This window comes from Scyliorhinus canicula, chromosome 1 (assembly GCF_902713615.1).
Source record: "Scyliorhinus canicula chromosome 1, sScyCan1.1, whole genome shotgun sequence".
In the NCBI taxonomy this organism is placed as follows: domain Eukaryota; kingdom Metazoa; phylum Chordata; class Chondrichthyes; order Carcharhiniformes; family Scyliorhinidae; genus Scyliorhinus; species Scyliorhinus canicula.
In genome coordinates this window covers 311,436,528-311,458,109 of record NC_052146.1, presented here as the reverse complement: position 1 = coordinate 311,458,109, position 21,582 = coordinate 311,436,528, and the positions used below count along the sequence as shown (strand labels likewise).

The 21,582-nt window shown below is 56.9% G+C and overlaps 1 protein-coding gene across 1 annotated transcript in view; it reads left to right on the top strand.

Annotated features, from left to right (window-relative positions):
• Positions 1–20,932, top strand: part of LOC119965812 (zinc finger CCCH domain-containing protein 13-like) — a 29,314-nt gene extending 8,382 nt beyond the window's left edge. The window contains exon 2 of the mRNA XM_038796709.1: positions 20,833–20,932. Within this exon, the coding sequence (XP_038652637.1) occupies positions 20,833–20,932 (100 nt within the window). The remainder of the gene's footprint in view (positions 1–20,832) is intronic.
• The last annotated feature ends 650 nt before the right edge of the window (positions 20,933–21,582 follow it).

Sequence of the window (21,582 nt, the reverse complement as noted above, 5' to 3'; positions counted from 1 at the left end):
CCCCCCGCCCCATCCCGCTGGTTCTCCTCTCTTGTCCCCCCCCCCCTCCACGGTTCACCTTTCTTTCCTCAGGTTTAGCCGCCCCCCCCCCTTCCTCCCAGTCCCTCTCTCCCTTTCATGCCTTGGCCACTTTCCCCTGATTCTTGGCCACCCGACTATTCTTCCTCTTGTACGTTGGCCACAAACAGGTCCCGGAACCATTGGGTGAATGGCTCCCACGTTCTGTGGAAGCCGTCGTCTGACCCTCGGATGGCGAATTTGATTTTCTCCATTTGGAGAGATTCCGAGAGGTCGGACAGCCAGTCTGAAGCTCTGGGTGGTGCTGCTGACCGCCAGCCAAACAGGATTCTACGGCGGGCGATCAGGGAGGCAAAGGCAAGGGCATCCGCCCTCCTCCCCAGGAATAGATCTGGCTGGTCTGATACCCCAAAGACCGCCACTATCGGGCATGGCTCCACCCTCACCCCCACCACTTTGGACATAGCCTCGAAGAAGGCTGTCCAGTACTCCACAAGTCTGGGGCAAGACCAGAACATGTGGGCGTGGTTGGCCGGGCCTCTTTGGCACCGCTCACATCTATCCTCCACCTCCGGGAAGAACCTACTCATACAGGTGTGGTAATACCACTGTATATATATGTGTGTGCCTCTATTAGGGGATGTACAATAGTACCGGCTATTACAGGTTTGTCGGTAAGCCCCTGCATAGTTTGTCGGTAAGCCCCTGCCGGCTAGCTCCGCCCACAGGAGCAGTATAAATATCCATGAGGTCTCCTGAGCTGCCATTTTACAGCTCCACTTGAGGGAATAACATCTCACGGTAATAAAGCCTCTTTGTACCGTTTCGTGTTTCTGTGTGTAATTGTTAGCGCAACAATTTATGACCGTGAGATTTCCCAAATCATGGACATCAAAATCAAGCCTGATCGCCTGCAGCTTGATCCGCAATCGCTGAACGCCAGGAAAGACTTTAACCACTGGCTGGCTGTCTTCGAAGCCTACACATCCTCAGCGGACCCTGCACCATCGGAGGCTCAGAAGGTACAACTCCTTTACTCCAGACTGAGCTCCAGCGTGTTCTCACTGATACGGACGCGCCGACCTACGCCCGGGCTATGGAACTGCTCAAAGAGAATTATGTCCAGTCGACGAACACTCTGTTTGCGAGGAATGTACTCGCCACTCGCGTCCAGCAACCGGGTGAGTCGATTGAGGATTTCTGGCGGGCCCTTATCCCTCTAGTACGAGACTGCGACTGCCAGACCGTCTCGGCCACGGAAAATTCCAATCTCCTCATGCGGGATGCATTTGTAACGGGGATTGCATCGGACCCCATCCGGCAACGACTGCTGGAAGGGGCCACGCTCGATCTAGCAGTGACAAAGACTTTAGCGCTCTCTATGACGGCCGCTTCCCTTAATGTGCAATCCTACCCCGCACCCCGCGCGGCCCACCCATCCTACCCCTCGTGGACCCCGCTACCGACCCCCCAGACTAGGGCTGCTCCCGCGCAGTATGCCTGTGGTGCTCGCCATACCGCGCATCCTGGGGGTTCTCTCTGCTACTCCTGCGGCCAGCAGAAGCACCCCCGCCAGCGCTGCCCGGCCCGCGCCGCGACCTGCAAATCCTGTGGCAAGAAAGGCCACTTTGCAGCGGTGTGTCAGGCCCACGCTGTTGCTGCTATCGCGCCGACCTCTCCCCCTCACCCCAGCCGATCGCACAATGGGCCCCGCCATCCGCAGCTCCCGGGGCCACGAGCGCTGCATGGGCGCCGCCATCTTCCTCCCCGCAGGTGCTCCGGACGCCGCCATTTTGTCCTCCCCTCGGGACTGGACCACGGGACCCGGGTCGCTGCCGCTACGCATCGGAATCTTCGAATTCTTCAGACGACCGCCCGCTACTCGCCTCCATGATGCTCGACCAATCCCGTCCTCGCAACCTGGCTACCGCTTCGACGACGGTGCTCATCAACGGCCACGCGACCTCCTGCCTACTAGACTCCGGAAGCACCGATAGCTTCACCCACCCGGACACGGTAAGGCGCTGCTCCATCGCGGTCCATCCCGCCAACTAGCGGATCTCCCTGGCCTCCGGATCCCACTCTGTCCCGATCCGAGGCTTCTGTCTGGTCAGACTCACTGTACAAGGCATTAATTCAGCGGTTTCCGCCTGTACATTCTCCCCAACCTCTGTGCTACACTATTACTGGGCCTGGATTTTCAATGTAACCTCCAGAGCCTCACCCTCAAATTCGGCGGGCCCCTACCCCCACTCACCGTTTGCGGCCTCACGACCCTCAAGGTTGCCCCCCCCCCCCTCTCTCTTTGCCAATCTGACTGCAGATTGCAAGCCTGTCGCCACCAGGAGCAGACGGTACAGCACCCAGGACAAGGCCTTCATCAGATCCGAAGTCCAGCGGCTGCTTCGGGAGGGTATTATCGAGGCCAGCAACAGTCCCTGGAGAGCCCAGGTGGTGGTGGTTAAGACCGGGGAGAAGCACAGGATGGTCGTGGACTACAGCCAGACCATCAACCGGTACACGCAGCTCGACGCGTACCCCCTCCCCCGCATATCTGATATGGTCAATCAGATTGCACAGTACCGGGTCTTCTCTACTATTGACCTGAAATCCGCCTACCACCAGCTCCCTATCCGTAAATCGGACCGTCCCTACACTGCCTTCGAGGCGGACGGTCGCCTCTATCAATTTCTTAGGGTTCCCTTCGGCATCACTAACGGGGTCTCGGTATTCCAAAGAGAAATGGACCGAATGGTTGACCGGTACGGACTGTGGGCCACGTTTCTGTACTTAGATAATGTCACCATCTGCGGCCATGACCAGCAGGACCTTTGACGCCAACCTTGCCAAATTTCTCCACACCGCATCTCTCCTCAACCTCACTTACAACAAGGAGAAGTGCGTATTCAGCACAAACCGCTTGGCCATCCTCGGCTACGTAGTCCAAAACGGACTCTTGGGGCCCGATCCCGACCGCATGTGCCCTCTCATGGAGCTCCCCCTTCCCCACTGCCCCAAGGCCCTCAAACGCTGCCTGGGGTTCTTCTCCTACTACGCCCAGTGGGTCCCACAATACGCAGACAGGGCCCGCCCACTGATACAGGCTACTCAATTTCCCCTCACGGCCGAGGCACAACAGGCCTTCGCCCGCATTCGCTCAGACATAGCCAGGGCCGGGATGCATGCAGTAGACGAGTCACTGCCCTTCCAAGTAGAGGGCGACGCTTCAGATGTCGCCCTTGCTGCCACTCTAAACCAGGCAGGCAGACCCGTGGCAATTTTTTCCCGCACCCTTCACGCCTCCGAAATCCGACACTCCTCTGTTGAAAAGGAGGCCCAGGCAATCGTTGAAGCTGTGCGGCACTGGAGGCATTACCTGGCCGGCAGGAGATTCACTCTCCTCACTGACCAACGGTCGGTAGCCTTCATGTTTAACAACACGCAGCGGGGCAAGATCAAAAACGATAAAATCTTGCGGTGGAGAATCGAGCTCTCCACCTATAATTACGAGATTTTGTATCGCCCCGGCAAGCTCAACGAATCCCCAGACGCCCTCTCCCGAGGTACATGTGCCAGTGCACAAGTGTACCAACTCTGTGCCCTGCACGACAGCCTTTGCCATCCGGGGGTCACTCGGTTGTACCACCTAGTCAAAGCCCGCAATCTGCCCTACTCCGTCGAGGAAGTACGGACAGTCACCAGAGACTGCCAGGTCTGTGCGGAGTGCAAGCTGCACTTCTACCGGCCAGACCGCGCACGCCTGGTGAAAGCGTCCCGCCCCTTTGAACGCCTCAGCGTGGATTTCAAAGGGCCCCTCCTCTCCACCGACCGCAACACCTACATCCTTAGTGTGGTTGATGAATTCTCTAGGTTCCCCTTCGCCATCCCATGCCCGGATATGACGTCTGCCACCGTCATCAAGGCCCTCAACACCATTTTCGCTCTGTTCGGTTTCCCCGACTACATCCACAGTGACAGGGGATCCTCGTTCATGAGCGATGAGCTGCGTCAGTTCCTGCTCAGCAGGGGTATCGCCTCCAGCAGGACGACCAGCTACAGCCCCCGGGGAAACGGGCAGGTAGAGAGGGAGAACGGGATGGTATGGAGGGCCATCCAGCTGGCCCTATGGTCCAGGAACCTCCCAGCCGCTCGCTGGCAGCAGGTCCTCCCGGATGCACGGCACTCCATCTGGTCGCTACTGTGCACCGCCACAAATAACACACCCCATGAACGTGTCTTTACCTTCCCTCGGAAGTCTACATCCGGGGTGTCGCTCCCGACTTGGCTCACAGCTCCAGGGCCGGTCCTACTGCGTAGGCATGTCCGACTGCACAAGGCGGAGCCCTTGGTGGACAGGGTACGCCTGCTCCACGCAAACCCCAGTATGCCTACGTGGAGTTCCCCGACGGCCACCAGGATACGGTCTCGCTCAGGGACCTGGCTCCCTCGGGTGCCAATCCCACGCCCACACACCACCCCACCCACGCGCCACCCTCCCTTTCCCCGCCGCCCCCAACATCAGCCCCACCAGGTCCATCCCTCGTTCCCCTGCCCACACTAGAGGACATGGAAGATTTCGGCTCGCTCCCGGAGTCGTCCAGCCACCGGCCAGCACCAACACCGCCAGCACCAACACCGCCACCACCGATGCCGTCGACGCCGACAGCACCAACACCGCCAGCACCAACACCGCCAGCACCAACACCGCCAGCACCAACACCGCCAGCACCGACACCGCCAACACCAACACCACCAGCACCAACACCGCCAGCACCAACACCGCCAGCACCAACACTGCCAGCACCAACACCGCCAGCACCAACACCGCCAGCACCAACACCGCCAGCACCAACACCGCCACCACCGATGCCGTCGACGCCGACAGCACCAACACCGCCAGCACCGACACCGCCAGCACCGACACCGCCAGCACCGACACTGCCAGCACCGACACCGCCAGCACCAACACCGCCAGCACCAACACCGCCCGCACCGACACCGCCAGCACCGACACAGCCAGCCCCGACACCGCCAGCACCGACACCGCCAGCACCGACACCGCCAGCACCTACACCGCCAGCACCGACACCGCCAGCACCGACACCGCCAGCACCGACACCGCCAGCACCGACACCGCCAGCACCAACACCGCGAGCCCCAACACCAACACCGCCAGCACCAACACCGCCAGCACCAACACCGCCAGCACCGACACCGCCAGCACCAACACCGCCAACACCAACACCGCCAGCACCAACTCCAACACCGCCAGCACCAACACCGCCAGCACCAACACCGCCAGCACCAACACCGCCAGCACCGACACCGCCAGCACCGACACCGCCAGCACCGACACCGCCAGCACCAACACCGCCAGCACCAACACCGCCAGCACCACACCGCCAGCACCGACACCGCCAGCACCAACACCGCCAGCACCAACACCGCCAGCACCAACACCGCCAACACCGCCAGCACCAACACCGCCAGCACCGACACCGCCAGCACCGACACCGCCAGCACCAACACCGCCAGCACCGACACCGCCAGCACCGACACGCCCGCACCAACACCGCCAGCACCAACACCGCCAGCACCGCCAGCACCGACACCGCCAGCACCAACACCGCAGCACCGACACCGCCAGCACCAACACCGCCAGCACCAACACCGCCAGCACCGACACCGCCAGCACCGACACCGCCAGCACCGACACCGCCAGCACCGACACCGCCAGCACGACACCGCCAGCCCCGACACCGCCAGCACCAACACCGCCAGCACCAACACCGCCAGCACCAACACCGCCAGCACCAACACCGCCAGCACCAACACCGCCAGCACCAACACCGCCAGCACCGACACCGCCAGCACCAACACCGCCAGCACCAACACCGCCAGCACCAACACCGCCAGCACCGACACCAACACCGCCAGCACCAACACCGCCAGCACCGACACCGCCAGCACCGACACCGCCAGCACCGACACCGCCAGCACCAACACCGCCAGCACCAACACCGCCAGCACCAACACCGCCAGCACCAACACCGCCAACACCAACACCGCCAGCACCAACACCGCCAGCACCAACACCGCCAGCACCAACACCGCCAGCACCGCCACCAACACCGCCAGCACCAACACCGCCAGCACCAACACCGCCAGCACCAACACCGCCAGCACCAACACCGCCAACACCAACACCACCAGCACCAACACCGCCAGCACCGACACCGCCAGCCCCAACACCGCCAGCACCAACACCGCCAGCACCGGCACCACCCGCACCAACACCGCCAGCACCAACACCGCCAACACCAACACCACCAGCACCAACACCGCCAGCACCAACACCGCCAGCACCAACACCGCCAGCACCAACACCGCCAGCACCAACACCGCCAACACCAACACCACCAGCACCAACACCGCCAGCACCAACACCGCCAGCACCGGCACCACCCGCACCAACACCGCCAGCACCAACACCGCCAACACCAACACCACCAGCACCAACACCGCCAGCCCCAACACCGCCAGCACCAACACCGCCAGCAGCAACACCGCCAGCACCAACACCGCCAGCACCAACACCGCCAGCACCAACACCGCCAGCACCAACACCGCCAGCACCAACACCGCCAGCACCGACACCGCCAACACCGACACCGCCAGCACCGACACCGCCAACACCAACACCGCCAGCACCAACACCGCCAGCACCGACACCGGCAGCACCAACACCGCCAGCACCAACACCGCCAGCCCCAACACCGCCAGCACCAACACCGCCAGCACCGACACCGCCAGCACCAACACCGCCAGCACCAACACCGCCAGCACCAACACCGCCAACACCAACACCGCCAACACCGCCAGCACCAACACTGCCACCACCGATGCCGTCGACGCCGACACCGCCTGTGCAGACGTCGCCACCACTGCTGCGTCGCTCCCAACGAACCGTCAGGCCGCCGGTCAGACTCAACCTCTGACGGGCACCGGGTTGCAAGATGGACGCCTGATTTTTTTCTCTCTCCCCCCGCCTCTGTAAATAAATCACTGCTTATGTATTATAGTTTCACATCACCCCGCCGGACTCATTCTTAACAGGGGGTGAATGTGGTAATACCACTGTATATATATGTGTGTGCCTCTATTAGGGGATGTACAATAGTACCGGCTATTACAGGTTTGTCGGTAAGCCCCTGCATAGTTTGTCGGTAAGCCCCTGCCGGCTAGCTCCGCCCACAGGAGCAGTATAAATATCCATGAGGTCTCCTGAGCTGCCATTTTACAGCTCCACTTGAGGGAATAACATCTCACGGTAATAAAGCCTCTTTTGTACCGTTTCGTGTTTCTGTGTGCAATTGTTAGCGCATCAACGGGATCTTGTTAAGTGGGCTCTATGTACCACTTTTAGCTGCGTCAGGCTGAGCCTTGCGCACGTGGAGGTGGAGTTGACCCTTTGCAGTGCTTCGCTCCAGAGTCCCCACCCTATTTCAATCCCCAGGTCCTCTTCCCATTTCTTTCTTGTTGCATCCAGTACGGTGTCGGCCCTTTCTGTCAGTCGGTCGTACATGTCGCTACAGTTTCCCTTGTCTCGTATGCTTACGTCCAGTAGTTCTTCCAGTAGTGTCTGTCGTGGCGGTTGTGGGTACGTCCTTGTCTCCTTTCGTAGGAAGTATTTAAGCTGTAGATACCTTAACTCGTTTCCTCCGGCTAGCCGAAATTTCTCTGTCAGTTCGTCCAGTGTTGCGATCCTGTCGTCCGTGTATAGGTCCCTGACTGTCAGTGTCCCCCCGTCCTGCCTCCACCTTTTGAAGGTGGCATCAGTCAGTGCTGGTTTGAACCTATGGTTGTTGCAGATGGGAGCCCTGGAGCTGTGAAGCATTTATGCTAACCACCATGTTACTGTGCTGCCCATTTCTAGTTGGCATGCATGGTTGCTCTTTTCTTTGGCGTAATCGGCGGGCACTGCAGCTGCTTCCACGCTCACCACCTGAACGTGATACCCTGACTCGCCTGATGCATCCTCAGGACACGTCCTTCCAAGAGATCACCGGTCTGCCTCTTCCTTTGCCACCCTTGACAGCCGATGCAGCTCCGCCCATTCCAGAGCAGGCGGCCCCTGACCCACCCTTGAGGCGGTCAATCAGAGACTGAATTTATAGACTGAATGTTTTGTTGCCTTGTTCATCGTTTACTCGCCTATACATATTGTTTTCTATAATTTGTTATATGCACTCTATCTGCACTAGACACCTTCCCATGTAAATACGCTCATATTTTATGTATATAGTCAGGTTCCTAGTCATGTAAATACGCTCACATACTTTGTACATAGTCAGCCACATTCACATACTCATTATTTATTGCCATGTACACATTTTTTTAAAAGGGGGGAGATGTCATAACATACACACAAGTATATGATGGTGCACAGACAGGCAGTGATTGACACACAGGATGACCAGTGAACACACAGAACACAGCAGCCAATCACCAGACAGGACACGGCCACTATAAAGCCAGAGGGCACTAGTTTTCCCGCTCTCTCGGGAAGCAGCCTCTGAGACAGTCAGAGCCCGTGTAGCAACAACTAGAACATCCACCATGTGGCAGTAAGTTAGTCTGGTCAGGCTAGCCTCAGGTCTCCAGTCAACTCAGCATAGTGTCAACCCACAGTTAAAGCATGTTTAACAGTTGGTAGTTAAATAAAATCGAGTTGCATTTCTCCGAGTGTTGGAAGCCTGTCTCTCTCACTGCTCTGGTAAACACAGTCCTCACAGACCCAGCATACCCACAACCTTAGTCTTTGTACAATTGATCGAGCATCAATTTATTGCAGTTAGATTTTCCAAAAGATGGACCTCGGAATCAAACCACATCGCCTGCAGCTGGATCCGCAATCAAGCGACGCCAAAAAGGACTTTAATCACTGGCTAGCCTGTTTCGAGGCCGATATCAAAACACTGACAACCCCTCCGATGGAGGCTCAGAAGGTACAGATCCTGTACTCAAGGTTCAGCTCCAACGTGTTTTCGCTGATCCAGGACGCCCTGAACCGCGCAGACGCCATGGCGTTCCTCAAAGAAAACTACGCACAGAAAATGAACACACTCTTCGCCAGGCACGTACTCGCCACTCGCTCTCAACTCCCTGGTGAGTCCATAAAAGACTTCTGGCGGGCCCTAATCCCACTCGTCCGGGACTGTGACTGTCAGGCCGTTACAGCCACCGAACATTCCAACCTTCTTTTGCGCGATGCGTTTGTAACGGGGATTGGGTCGGATCTCATACGCCAAAGACGGCTAGAAGGGGCTCAACCGAGCTGAAACTAAAAAGCTAGCACTCTCCATGACAGTCGTCTCACGTAATGCTCAGGCCTACCCCTCCGGCCACGCGGCCCACCCCTCCGGCCACGCGGCCCACCCCTCCTATCCCTCATCGACCCCACAGACGGACATCCCAGCCGGGCCTTCACCCAGCCAGTACGCCTGTGCCACACGCCAACCCGCGTACCCCAGGGGTCCCCGATGTTACTTCTGCGGCCAGCAGAAGCACCTCCGCCAACACTACCCGGCCCGCACTGCCATTTGCAAGGCTGGAAGCAAAAAGGGGCACTTCGCCGCGGTGTGCCAGGCCCGCGCAGTGGCCGCTATCGCCCCCTCCCCCGTGACCTACACACAATGGGCACCGCCATCTTCACCTCCCGGGGCCGTGTGCGGCCAGTGGGCACTGCCATCTTTCCCCTCTCAGTCCACGTGCGGCCCATGGGCACCTCCATCTTGTCCAGCCCCCGCAACATGCGGCCCATGGGCGCCGCCATTTTGTCCCCCGCAGGATTTTCAGGCGCCGCCATCCTGTCTTCCCCATGGGGCATGGACGCCGACAGCATTCCACGACCTGGGCCCCCCACGCTCTCCATCTTCTGACTCCAGCGACGACCGACCTCAGCTCGCCTCAGTGACGATCGACCAGTCACGTCCGCAGTCTGGCCACCGCTTCGGTCAGTGTGCTGGACTCCGGGAGCACCGAAAGCTTCATCCACCCGGTTACGGTAAGGCGCTGCTCCCTCGCGGTCCATCCCGCCAATCAAAGAATCTCCCTGGCCTCCGGATCCCATTCCGTCGTGATCCGGGGGTTCTGCACAGTCACTCTCATGGTCCAGGGCGTAGAATTCAGCCGCTTCCGCCTCTACGTCCTTCCTAATCTCTGCGCTGCCCGACTGCGAGGCCTGGATTTCCAGTGCAATTTCCAGAGCCTTACCCTCAAATTCGGCGGGCCCCTACCACCCCTCACTGTGTGTGGTTTCCCGACCCTAAAGGTAGACCCACCCTCCCTCTTTGCCAATCTAACTCCGGATTGCAAACCCATTGCCACCAGGAGCAGGCGGTACAGCACCCAGGACAAGACCTTCATCAGGTCCGAGGTCCAGCGGCTGCTTCGGGAAGGCATCATCGAGGCCAGCAACAGCCCCTGGAGAGCCCAAGTGGTCGTCGTTAAAACTGGGGAGAAACAGAATGGTCGTGGACTAAAGCCGGACCATCAATCGGTACAGGCAGCTGGATGTGTACCCCCTCCCATATCTGATACGGTCAATGAGATTGCGCAGTACCGGGTCTTCTCAATGATAGACCTCAAATCCGCCTACCACCAGCTCCCCATTCATAAATCGGACCGTCCCTACACTGCCTTCGAGGCAGACGGTCGTCTATATCACTTCCTCAGGGTTCCCTTCGGCGTCACTAACGGGGTCTCGGTCTTCCAAAGGGAGATGGACCGAATGGTCGACCGGTACGGTTTGCAGCCCACCTTCCCGTACCGAGACAACATCACCATCTATGGCCACGATCAGCAGGACCACAACGCCAACCTTGCCAAATTCCTCCACACCGCCACTCTCCTCAACCTCACCTACAACAAGGAGAAGTGTGTGTTCAGCACAACCCGCTTAGCCATCCTCGGCTCTGTGGTCCAGAACGGAGTTCTGGGGCCCGATCCCGACCGCATGCGCCCCCTCATGGAACTCCCCCTCCCCCATTGCCCCAAGGCCCTCAAACGCTGCCTGGTGTTCTTGTCCTACTACACCCAGTGGGTCCCAAACTATGCGGACAAGGCCCGCCCACTCATTCAGTCCATCCACGTTCCCCTTACGGCCGAGGCACAACAGGCCTTCCCCCCTATCAGAGCCGACATCGCCAAGGCCAGGATGCACGCAGTAGACGAGTCACTGCCCTTCCAAGGAGAAAGTGACGCTTCAGACATCGCCCTGGCCGACACTCTAAACCAGGCCGGCAGACCCGTGGCATTCTTTCCCGCACCCTTCATGCCTCAGAAATTCGGCACTTGTCCGTCGAGAAAGAGGCCCAAGCTATCGTTGAAGCTGTGCGGCACTGGAGGCATTACCTGGCCAGCAGGAGATTCACTCTCCTCACTGACCAACGGTCGGTAGCCTTCATGTTTAACAACACGCAGCGGGGCAAGATCAAAAACGATAAAATCTTGTGGTGGAGAATCGAGCTCTCCACCTATAATTACGAGATCTTGTATCGCCCCGGCAAACTCAACGACCGGGCCCTACACGACAGCCTTTGTCACCCGGGGGTCACACGATTGTACCATCTTGTCAAGGCTCACAATCTGCCCTACTCCGTCGAGGAAGTACGGACAATCACCAGAGACTGCCAGGTCTGTGCGGAGTGCAAGCCGCACTTCTACCGGCCGGACCACACGCGCCTGGTGAAGGCCTCCCGCCCCTTTGAGCGCCTCAGCGTGGATTTCAAAGGGCCCCTCCCCTCCACCGACTGAAACACGTATTTTCTCAGTGTGGTCGATGAGTACTTCAGATTCCCCTTCGCCATCCCATGCCCCGATATGACGTCAGCCACCGTCATCAAAGCCCTAAACACAATCTTCGCTCTGTTCGGTTTCCCCGTCTACATCCACAGTGACAGGGGATCCTCATTCATAGAACATAGAACACTACAGCGCAGTACGGGCCCTTCGGCCCTCGATGTTGCGCCGACCTGTGAAACCACCTGAAGCCTATCTGACCTACACTATTCCATTTTCATCCATATGTCTATCCAGTGACCACTTAAATGCCCTTAAAGTTGGCGAGTCTACTACTGTTGCAGGCAGGGAGTTCCACACCCCTACTACTGTCCGAGTAAAGAAACTGCCTCTGACATCTGTCCTATATCTACCACCCCTCAATTTAAAGCTATGTCCCCTCGTGTTGGTCATCACCATCCGAGGAAAATGACTCTCACTGTCCACCCTATCTAACCCTCTGACTATCTTATATGTCTCTATTAAGTCACCTCTCAGCCGTCTCCTCTCTAACGAAAACAACCTCAAGTCCCTGAGCCTTTCCTCGTAAGACCTTCCCTCCATACCAGGCAACATCCTCGTAAATCTCCTCTGAACCCTTTCCAAAGCTTCCACATCCTTCCTATAATGTGGTGACCAGAACTGCACGCAGTACTCCAGGTGCGGCCGCACCAGAGTTATGTACAGCTGCAGCATGACCTTGTGGCTCCGAAACTCAATCCCCCTACTGATAAAGGCTAGCACACCATATGCCTTCTTAACAGCCCTATTAACCTGGGTGGCAACTTTCAGGGATTTATGTACCTGGATGCCGAGATCTCTCTGTTCATCTACACTACCAAGAATCTTGCCATTAGCCCAGTACTCTGCATTCCTGTTACTCCTTCCAAAGTGAACCACCTCACACTTTTCCACATTAAACTCCATCTGCCACCTCTCAGCCCAGCTCTGCAGCTTATCTATGTCCCTCTGTAACCTATAACATCCTTCAACACTATCCACAACTCCACCGACCTTCGTGTCATCTGCAAATTTACTAACCCATCCTTCTACACCCTCTTCCAGGTCATTTATAAAAATGACAAACAGCAATGGCCCCAAAACAGATCCTTGTGGTACACCACTAGTAACTGAACTCCAGGATGAACATTTGCCATCAACCACCACCCTCTGTCTTCTTTCAGCTAGCCAATTACTGATCCAAACCGCTAAATCACCTTCAATCCCATACTTCCTTATTTTCTGCAATAGCCTACCGTGGGGAACCTTATCAAACGCTTTACTGAAATCCATATACACCACATCAACTGCTTTACCCTCATCCACCTGTTTGGTCACCTTCTCAAAAAACTCAATAAGGTTTGTGAGGCACGACCTACCCTTCACAAAACCGTGTTGAGTATCGCAAATCAACTTGTTCTTTTCAAGATGATTATAAACCCTATCTCTTATAAACTTTTCCAACATTTTACCCACAACCGAAGTAAGGCTCACAGGTCTATAATTACCAGGGTTGTCTCTACTCCCCTTCTTGAACAAGGGGACAACATTTGCTATCATGAGCGATGAGCTGCATCAGTTCCTGCTCAGCAGGGGTATCGCCTCCAGCAGGACGACCAGCTATAATCCCCGGGGAAACGGGCAGGTAGAGAGGGAGAACAGGACGGTATGGAGGGCCGTCCAGCTGGCCCTACGGTCCAGGAACCTCCCAGCCGCTCGCTGGCAGCAGGTCCTCCCTGATGCACTACACTCCATCCGGTCACTACTGTGCACCGCTATGAATAACACATCCATGAACGTCTTTTTGCCTTCCCCAGGAAGTCCACATCCAGGGTGCCGTCCCGACTTGGCTCGCAGCTCCAGGACCGGTCCTGCTCCGTAGGCACGTCCGACTCTACAAGGCGGACCTGTTGGTGGATAGGGTGCACTTGCTCCATGCCAACTCCCAGGGGTGTTTAGCACACTGGGCTAAATCGCTGACTTTGAAAGTAGACCAAGCAGGCCAGCAGCACGGTTCGATTCCCATAATAGCCTCCCCGAACAGGCGCCAGAATGTGGCGACTAGGGGCTTTTCACAGTAACTTCATTGAAGCCTACTCGTGACAATAAGCGATTTTCATTCCATTTCAGTATGCCTATGTGGCGTACCCCGACGGCCGCCAAGATACTGTCTCCCTCAGGGACCTGGCACCAGCAGGTTCCACCCATACACACACCCCCGGCCCGGTGCCACCCTCCCCTCCCCCGGCGCTCCCAACATTAACCCCACCAGGACCATCCCTCCTTCCCCTGCCCACGCCACAGGATGAAGAGGATTTTGGCACACTCCCGGAGTCATCCAACATCAGGCCAGCATTGACATCGCCAGCATCGACATCGCCAGCATCGACATCGCCAGCATCGACATCGCCAGCATCGACATCGCCAGCATCGACATCGCCAGCATCGCCAGCATCGACATCGCCAGCATCGACATCGCCAGCATCGACATCGCCAGCATCGACATCGCCAGCATCGACATCGCCAGCATCGCCAGCATCGACATCGCCAGCATCGACATCGCCAGCATTGACATCGCCAGCATCGACATCGCCAGCATCGACATCGCCAGCATCGACATCGCCAGCATCGCCAGCATCGACATCGCCAGCATTGACATCGCCAGCATCGACATCGCCAGCATCGACATCGCCAGCATCGACATCGCCAGCATTGACATCGCCAGCATTGACATCGCCAGCATCGCCAGCATCGCCAGCATCGACATCGCCAGCATCGACATCGCCAGCATCGACATCGCCAGCATCGACATCGCCAGCATCGACATCGCCAGCATCGACATCGCCAGCATCGCCAGCATCGACATCGCCAGCATCGACATCGCCAGCATCGACATCGCCAGCATCGCCAGCATTGACATCGCCAGCATCGACATCGCCAGCATCGACATCGCCAGCATCGACATCGCCAGCATCGCCAGCATCGACATCGCCAGCATCGACATCGCCAGCATCGACATCGCCAGCATCGACATCGCCAGCATCGACATCGCCAGCATCGACATCGCCAGCATCGACATTGCCAGCATCAACATCGCCAGCATCGACATCGCCAGCATCGACATCGCCAGCATTGACATCGCCAGCATCGCCAGCATCGACATCGCCAGCATCGACATCGCCAGCATCGACATCGCCAGCATCGACATCGCCAGCATCGACATCGCCAGCATCGACATCGCCAGCATCGACATCGCCAGCATCGACATCGCCAGCATCGACATCGCCAGCATTGACATCGCCAGCATCGACATTGCCAGCATCGACATCGCCAGCATCGCCAGCATCGACATCGCCAGCATCGACATCGCCAGCATCGCCAGCATCGACACCGCCAGCATCGCCAGCATCGACATCGCCAGCATCGACATCGCCAGCATCGACATCGCCAGCATCGACATCGCCAGCATCGACATCGCCAGCATCGCCAGCATCGACATCGCCAGCATCGACATTGCCAGCATCAACATCGCCAGCATCGACATCGCCAGCATCGACATCGCCAGCATCGACATCGCCAGCATCGACATCGCCAGCATCGCCAGCATCGACATCGCCAGCATCGACATCGCCAGCATCGACATCGCCAGCATCGACATCGCCAGCATTGACATCGCCAGCATCGACATCGCCAGCATCGACATCGCCAGCATCGACATCGCCAGCATTGACATCGCCAGCATCGACATCGCCAGCATCGACATCGCCAGCATCGACATCGCCAGCATCGACATCGCCAGCATCGACATCGCCAGCATCAACATCGCCAGCATCGACATCGCCAGCATCGACATTGCCAGCATCAACATCGCCAGCATTGACATCGCCAGCATTGACATCGCCAGCATCGACATCGCCAGCATCGCCAGCATCGACATCGCCAGCATCGACATTGCCAGCATCAACATCGCCAGCATTGACATCGCCAGCATCGCCAGCATCGACATCGCCAGCATCGACATCGCCAGCATCGCCAGCATCGACATCGCCAGCATCGACATCGCCAGCATCGCCAGCATTGACACCGCCAGCATCGGCATCGCCAGCATCGACATCGCCAGCATTGACATCGCCAGCATCGCCAGCATCGACATCGCCAGCATCGCCAGCATCGACATCGCCAGCATCGACATTGCCAGCATCGACATCGCCAGCATCGACATCGCCAGCATCGACATCGCCAGCATCGACATCGCCAGCATCGCCAGCATTGACATCGCCAGCATCGACATCGCCAGCATCGCCAGCATCGACATCGCCAGCATCGACATCGCCAGCATCGCCAGCATCGACATCGCCAGCATTGACATCGCCAGCATCGACATCGCCAGCATCGCCAGCATCGCCATCGCCAGCATCGACATCGCCAGCATCGACATCGCCAGCATCGCCAGCATCGACATCGCCAGCATTGACATCGCCAGCATCGACATCGCCAGCATCGACATCGCCAGCATCGACATCGCCAGCATTGACATCGCCAGCATCGACATCGCCAGCATCGACATCGCCAGCATCGACATCGCCAGCATTGACATCGCCAGCATTGACATCGCCAGCATCGACATCGCCAGCATTGACATCGCCAGCATTGACATCGCCAGCATTGACATCGCCAGCATCGACATCGCCAGCATTGACATCGCCAGCATCGACATCGCCAGCATTGACATCGCCAGCATTGACATCGCCAGCATTGACATCGCCAGCATCGACATCGCCAGCATCGACATCGCCAGCATCGACATCGCCAGCATCGCCGGCATCGACATCGCCAGCATCGACATCGCCAGCATCGACATCGCCAGCATCGACATCGCCAGCATTGACATCGCCAGCATCGACATCGCCAGCATTGACATCGCCAGCATCGCCAGCATCGACATCGCCAGCATCGACATCGCCAGCATCGCCAGCATTGACATCGCCAGCATCGACATCGCCAGCATTGACATCGCCAGCATTGACATCGCCAGCATTGACATCGCCAGCATCGACATCGCCAGCATTGACATCGCCAGCATCGACATCGCCAGCATCGACATCGCCAGCATCGACATCGCCAGCATCGCCAGCATTGACATCGCCAGCATCGACATCGCCAGCATTGACATCGCCAGCATTGACATCGCCAGCATTGACATCGCCAGCATCGACATCGCCAGCATTGACATCGCCAGCATCGACATCGCCAGCATTGACATCGCCAGCATCGCCAGCATTGACATCGCCAGCATCGACATCGCCAGCATTGACATCGCCAGCATCGACATCGCCAGCATCGACATCGCCAGCATCGACATCGCCAGCATCGACAGCATCGCCAGCATCGACATCGCCAGCATCGACATCGCCAGCATTGACATCGCCAGCATCGACATTGCCAGCATCAGCATCGCCAGCATCGCCAGCATCGACATCGCCAGCATCGACATCGCCAGCATCGCCAGCATCGACATCGCCAGCATCGCCAGCATCGACATCGCCAGCATCGACATCGCCAGCATCGCCAGCATCGACATCGCCAGCATCGACATCGCCAGCATCGCCAGCATCGACATCGCCAGCATCGCCAGCATCGACATCGCCAGCATCGACATTGCCAGCATCGACATCGCCAGCATCGACATCGCCAGCATCGACATCGCCAGCATCGACATCGCCAGCATCGCCAGCATCGACATCGCCAGCATCGACATCGCCAGCATCGACATCGCCAGCATCGACATCGCCAGCATCGACATCGCCAGCATTGACATCGCCAGCATTGACATCGCCAGCATCGCCAGCATCGCCAGCATCGACATCGCCAGCATTGACATCGCCAGCATTGACATCGCCAGCATCGCCAGCATCGACATCGCCAGCATCGACATCGCCAGCATCGACATCGCCAGCATCGACATCGCCAGCATCGACATCGCCAGCATTGACATCGCCAGCATCGCCAGCATCGACATCGCCAGCATCGACATTGCCAGCATCGACATCGCCAGCATCGACATCGCCAGCATCGACATCGCCAGCATCGACATCGCCAGCATCGACATCGCCAGCATCGACATCGCCAGCATCGCCAGCATCGACATCACCAGCATCGACATCGCCAGCATCGACATCGCCAGCATCGACATTGCCAGCATCAACATCGCCAGCATCGACATCGCCAGCATCGACATCGCCAGCATCGACATCGCCAGCATCGACATCGCCAGCATCGACATCACCAGCATTGACATCGCCAGCATCGACATCGCCAGCATCGACATCGCCAGCATCGACATCGCCAGCATCGACATCACCAGCATTGACATCGCCAGCATTGACATCGCCAGCATCGACATCGCCAGCATCGCCAGCATCGACATCGCCAGCATCGACATCGCCAGCATCGCCATCGCCAGCATCGACATCGCCAGCATCGACATCGCCAGCATCGCCATCGCCAGCATCGACATCGCCAGCATCAACATCGCCAGCATCGACATCGCCAGCATCGCCAGCATCGACATCGCCAGCATCGCCATCGCCAGCATCGACATCGCCAGCATCGACATCGCCAGCATCGACATTGCCAGCATCGACATCGCCAGCATCGACATCGCCGGCATCGACATCGCCGCCACCGCTACGTCGCTCCCAGCGGAACGTCAAGGCACCCGACCGGTTGAATCTCTAACTGGCATCGGACTTTCAAAGGACATTTTTAAAAAATTTTCCCTGATCAAACACTGCATAAATTCACCACTGTATATAGTTCTCCACCACCCCCGCCGGACTCATTTTTAACAGGGGGTGAATGTGGTAAACCACTGTTACACCTGTATTAGGTGATGTAAGGTAGGGCCTGTACTTCAGGTTCACCGGTAGCCCCTGCCTGCTGGCTCCGCCCAGTAGGAGGAGTATAAATATGCGTGTCCTCTATTCAGCAGCCATTTCGCCAGCTGCTGTGGGAGGCCATATATCTTAGAGCAATAAAGCCACAGTTGTATCCAACCTTAGTCTTTGTACAATTGATCGTGCATCAAGCTGCAACATGACTTGCCAATTCTTATACTCAATGCCCCGGCCAATGAAGGCAAGCATGCCTTATGCCTTCTTGACTACCTTCTCCACCTGTGTTGCCCCTTTCAGTGACCTGTGGACCTGTACACCTCGATGTCTCTGACTGTCAATACTCTTGAGGGTTCTACCATTCACTGTATATTCCCTACCTGCATTAGACCTTCCAAAATGCATTACCTCACATTTGTCCGGATTAAACTCCATCTGCCATCTCTCCGCCCAAGTCTCCAAACGATCTAAATCCTGCTGTATCCTCTGACAGTCCTCATCGTTATCCGCAATTCCACCAACCTTTGTGTCGTCCGCAAACTTACTAATCAGACAAGTTACATTTTCCTCCAAATCATTTTATAAATACCACGAACAGCAAAGGTCCCAGCACTGATCCCTGCGGAACACCACTAGTCACAGCCCTCCAATTAGAAAAGCACCCTTCCATTGCTACTCTCTGCCTTCTATGACCTAGCCAGTTCTGTATCCACCTTGCCAGTTCATCTCTGATCCTGTGTGACTTCACCTTTTGCACCAGTCTGCCATTAGGACAGCATGGTAGCACAGTGGTCCGCACAATTGCTTCACAGCTCCAGGGTCCCATGTTCGATTCCCGGCTTGGGTCACTGGCTGTGCGGAGTCTGCACGTTCTCCCCGTGTGTGCGTGGGTTTCCTCCGGGTGCTCCGGTTTCCTCCCACAGTCCAAAGCTGTGCAGGTTAGGTGGATTGGCCGTGCTAAATTACCCTCAGTGTCCAAAGTTGCCCTTAGTGTTGGGTGGGGTTACTGGGTAATGGGGATAGGGTGGAGGTGTGGGCTTGGGTAGGGTGCTCTTTCCAAGAGCCAGTGCAGACTCGATGGGCCGAATGACCTCCTTCTGCACGATAAATTCTATGATTCTATGAGGGACCTTGTCAAAGGCCTTACTGAAATCCATATAGACAACATCCTGCCCTACCTGAATCAATCATTTTTGTGACCTCCTCGAAAAACACTATCAAGTTAGTGAGACACGACCTCCCCTTCACAAAACCGTGCTGCCTCTCACTAACACGTCCATTTGTTTCCAAAATGGGAGTAGATCCTGTCTCGAAAAATTCTCTCCAGTAATTTTGGAATACTGTGCAAAGTTCCTCCAGAACCTGGCCATGATTTTAGCCGCCCCCACCAGCATTGTTGATGAAGGGGTAACACTGGGAGTGGGGGCGAGGGGAGCAGGCAGCGTTTATACCGGTGAAACAACAACTCTTCTCATCGCAACTGCGAACCCACTTCGACCCATCCCGGCCAATCCTTTTGACCCATGGTGCTTCTTCCTGCGGCATTGGGGCCGTGCTGACCCACACCATGAACGATGGATCTAACGTCCCCTCACCTTCGCCTCGAGAATGTTGGTCGTCGCAGACAAGCAACATGCTCAGATCGAGAAGGAGGGTTTAGCTGTTGTATTCGGGGTCAAGAAATTCCATCAATATGTCTAGGGGCATCGCTTCACCGTTCTCATGGACCAAAGGCCCCTCCCAGGGCTCTTCAAGCTCTGAGTTATAAGGAGAGGCTGGATGGGCTGGCACATTTTTTTACTGGAGCATAGAAGGCTCGAGGTGAACGTCCATAATCAGAACATTGTCGAGATGTCGCAAGGGCAATTTCCCCAATTGCTCCCGCCCGGGTCCAGCGATGGCCGTTGCTGTTCACTGCGGACGACTCTGTGTCGGGGCACCACTCCAGGACCAGGATTCCCCACGCTGGCACAGGAGCCATCTACCCCACTGAGCAGGCCACCGACCCCAGCTATGCCGTGTCCGTCACATGGTGCAGTATGGGCCTTGTTACAAATTTCGCAAATTTTCCAATCTTCAGAGCAGCTTCACGATTGAAGCAAAATAATCAGAAAGTAGTCCAGTGTCAAAAAAACCCAAAGTTGCAGAAATGGAGACAAGGAATTCAAGTGAGCAGATAAAAGAAATTACAGAGTCCCACAGAGAAACACTCCCAGGACACGTACAGGGTTAGATACAGAGTAAAACACCCTCTCTACTGTGTCTATCAAACACTCCCAGGACAGGTACAGCACGGGGTTAGATACAGAGTAAAGCTCCCTCTACACTGTCCCCATCAAACATTCCCAGGACAGGTACAGCACGGGGTTAGATACAGAGTAAAGCTCCCTCTACACTGTCCCCATCAAACACTCCCAGGACAGGTACAGCACGGGGTTAGATACACAGTAAAGCTCCCTCTACACTGTCCCCATCAAACACTCCCAGGACAGGTACAGCACGGGGTTAGATACAGAGTAAAGCTCCCTCTACACTGTCCCCATCAAACACTCCCAGGACAGGTACAGCACGGGGTTAGATACAGAGTAAAGCTCCCTCTACACTGTCCCCATCAAACACTCCCAGGACAGTTACAGCACGGGGTTAGATACAGAGTAAAGCTCCCTCTACACTGTCCCCATCAAACACTCCCAGGACAGGTACAGCATGGGGTTAGATACAGAGTAAAACTCCCTCTACACTGTCCCCATCAAACACACCCAGGACTGGTACAGCACAGGGTTAGATACAGAGTAAAGCTCCCTCTACACTGTCCCCATCAAACACTCCC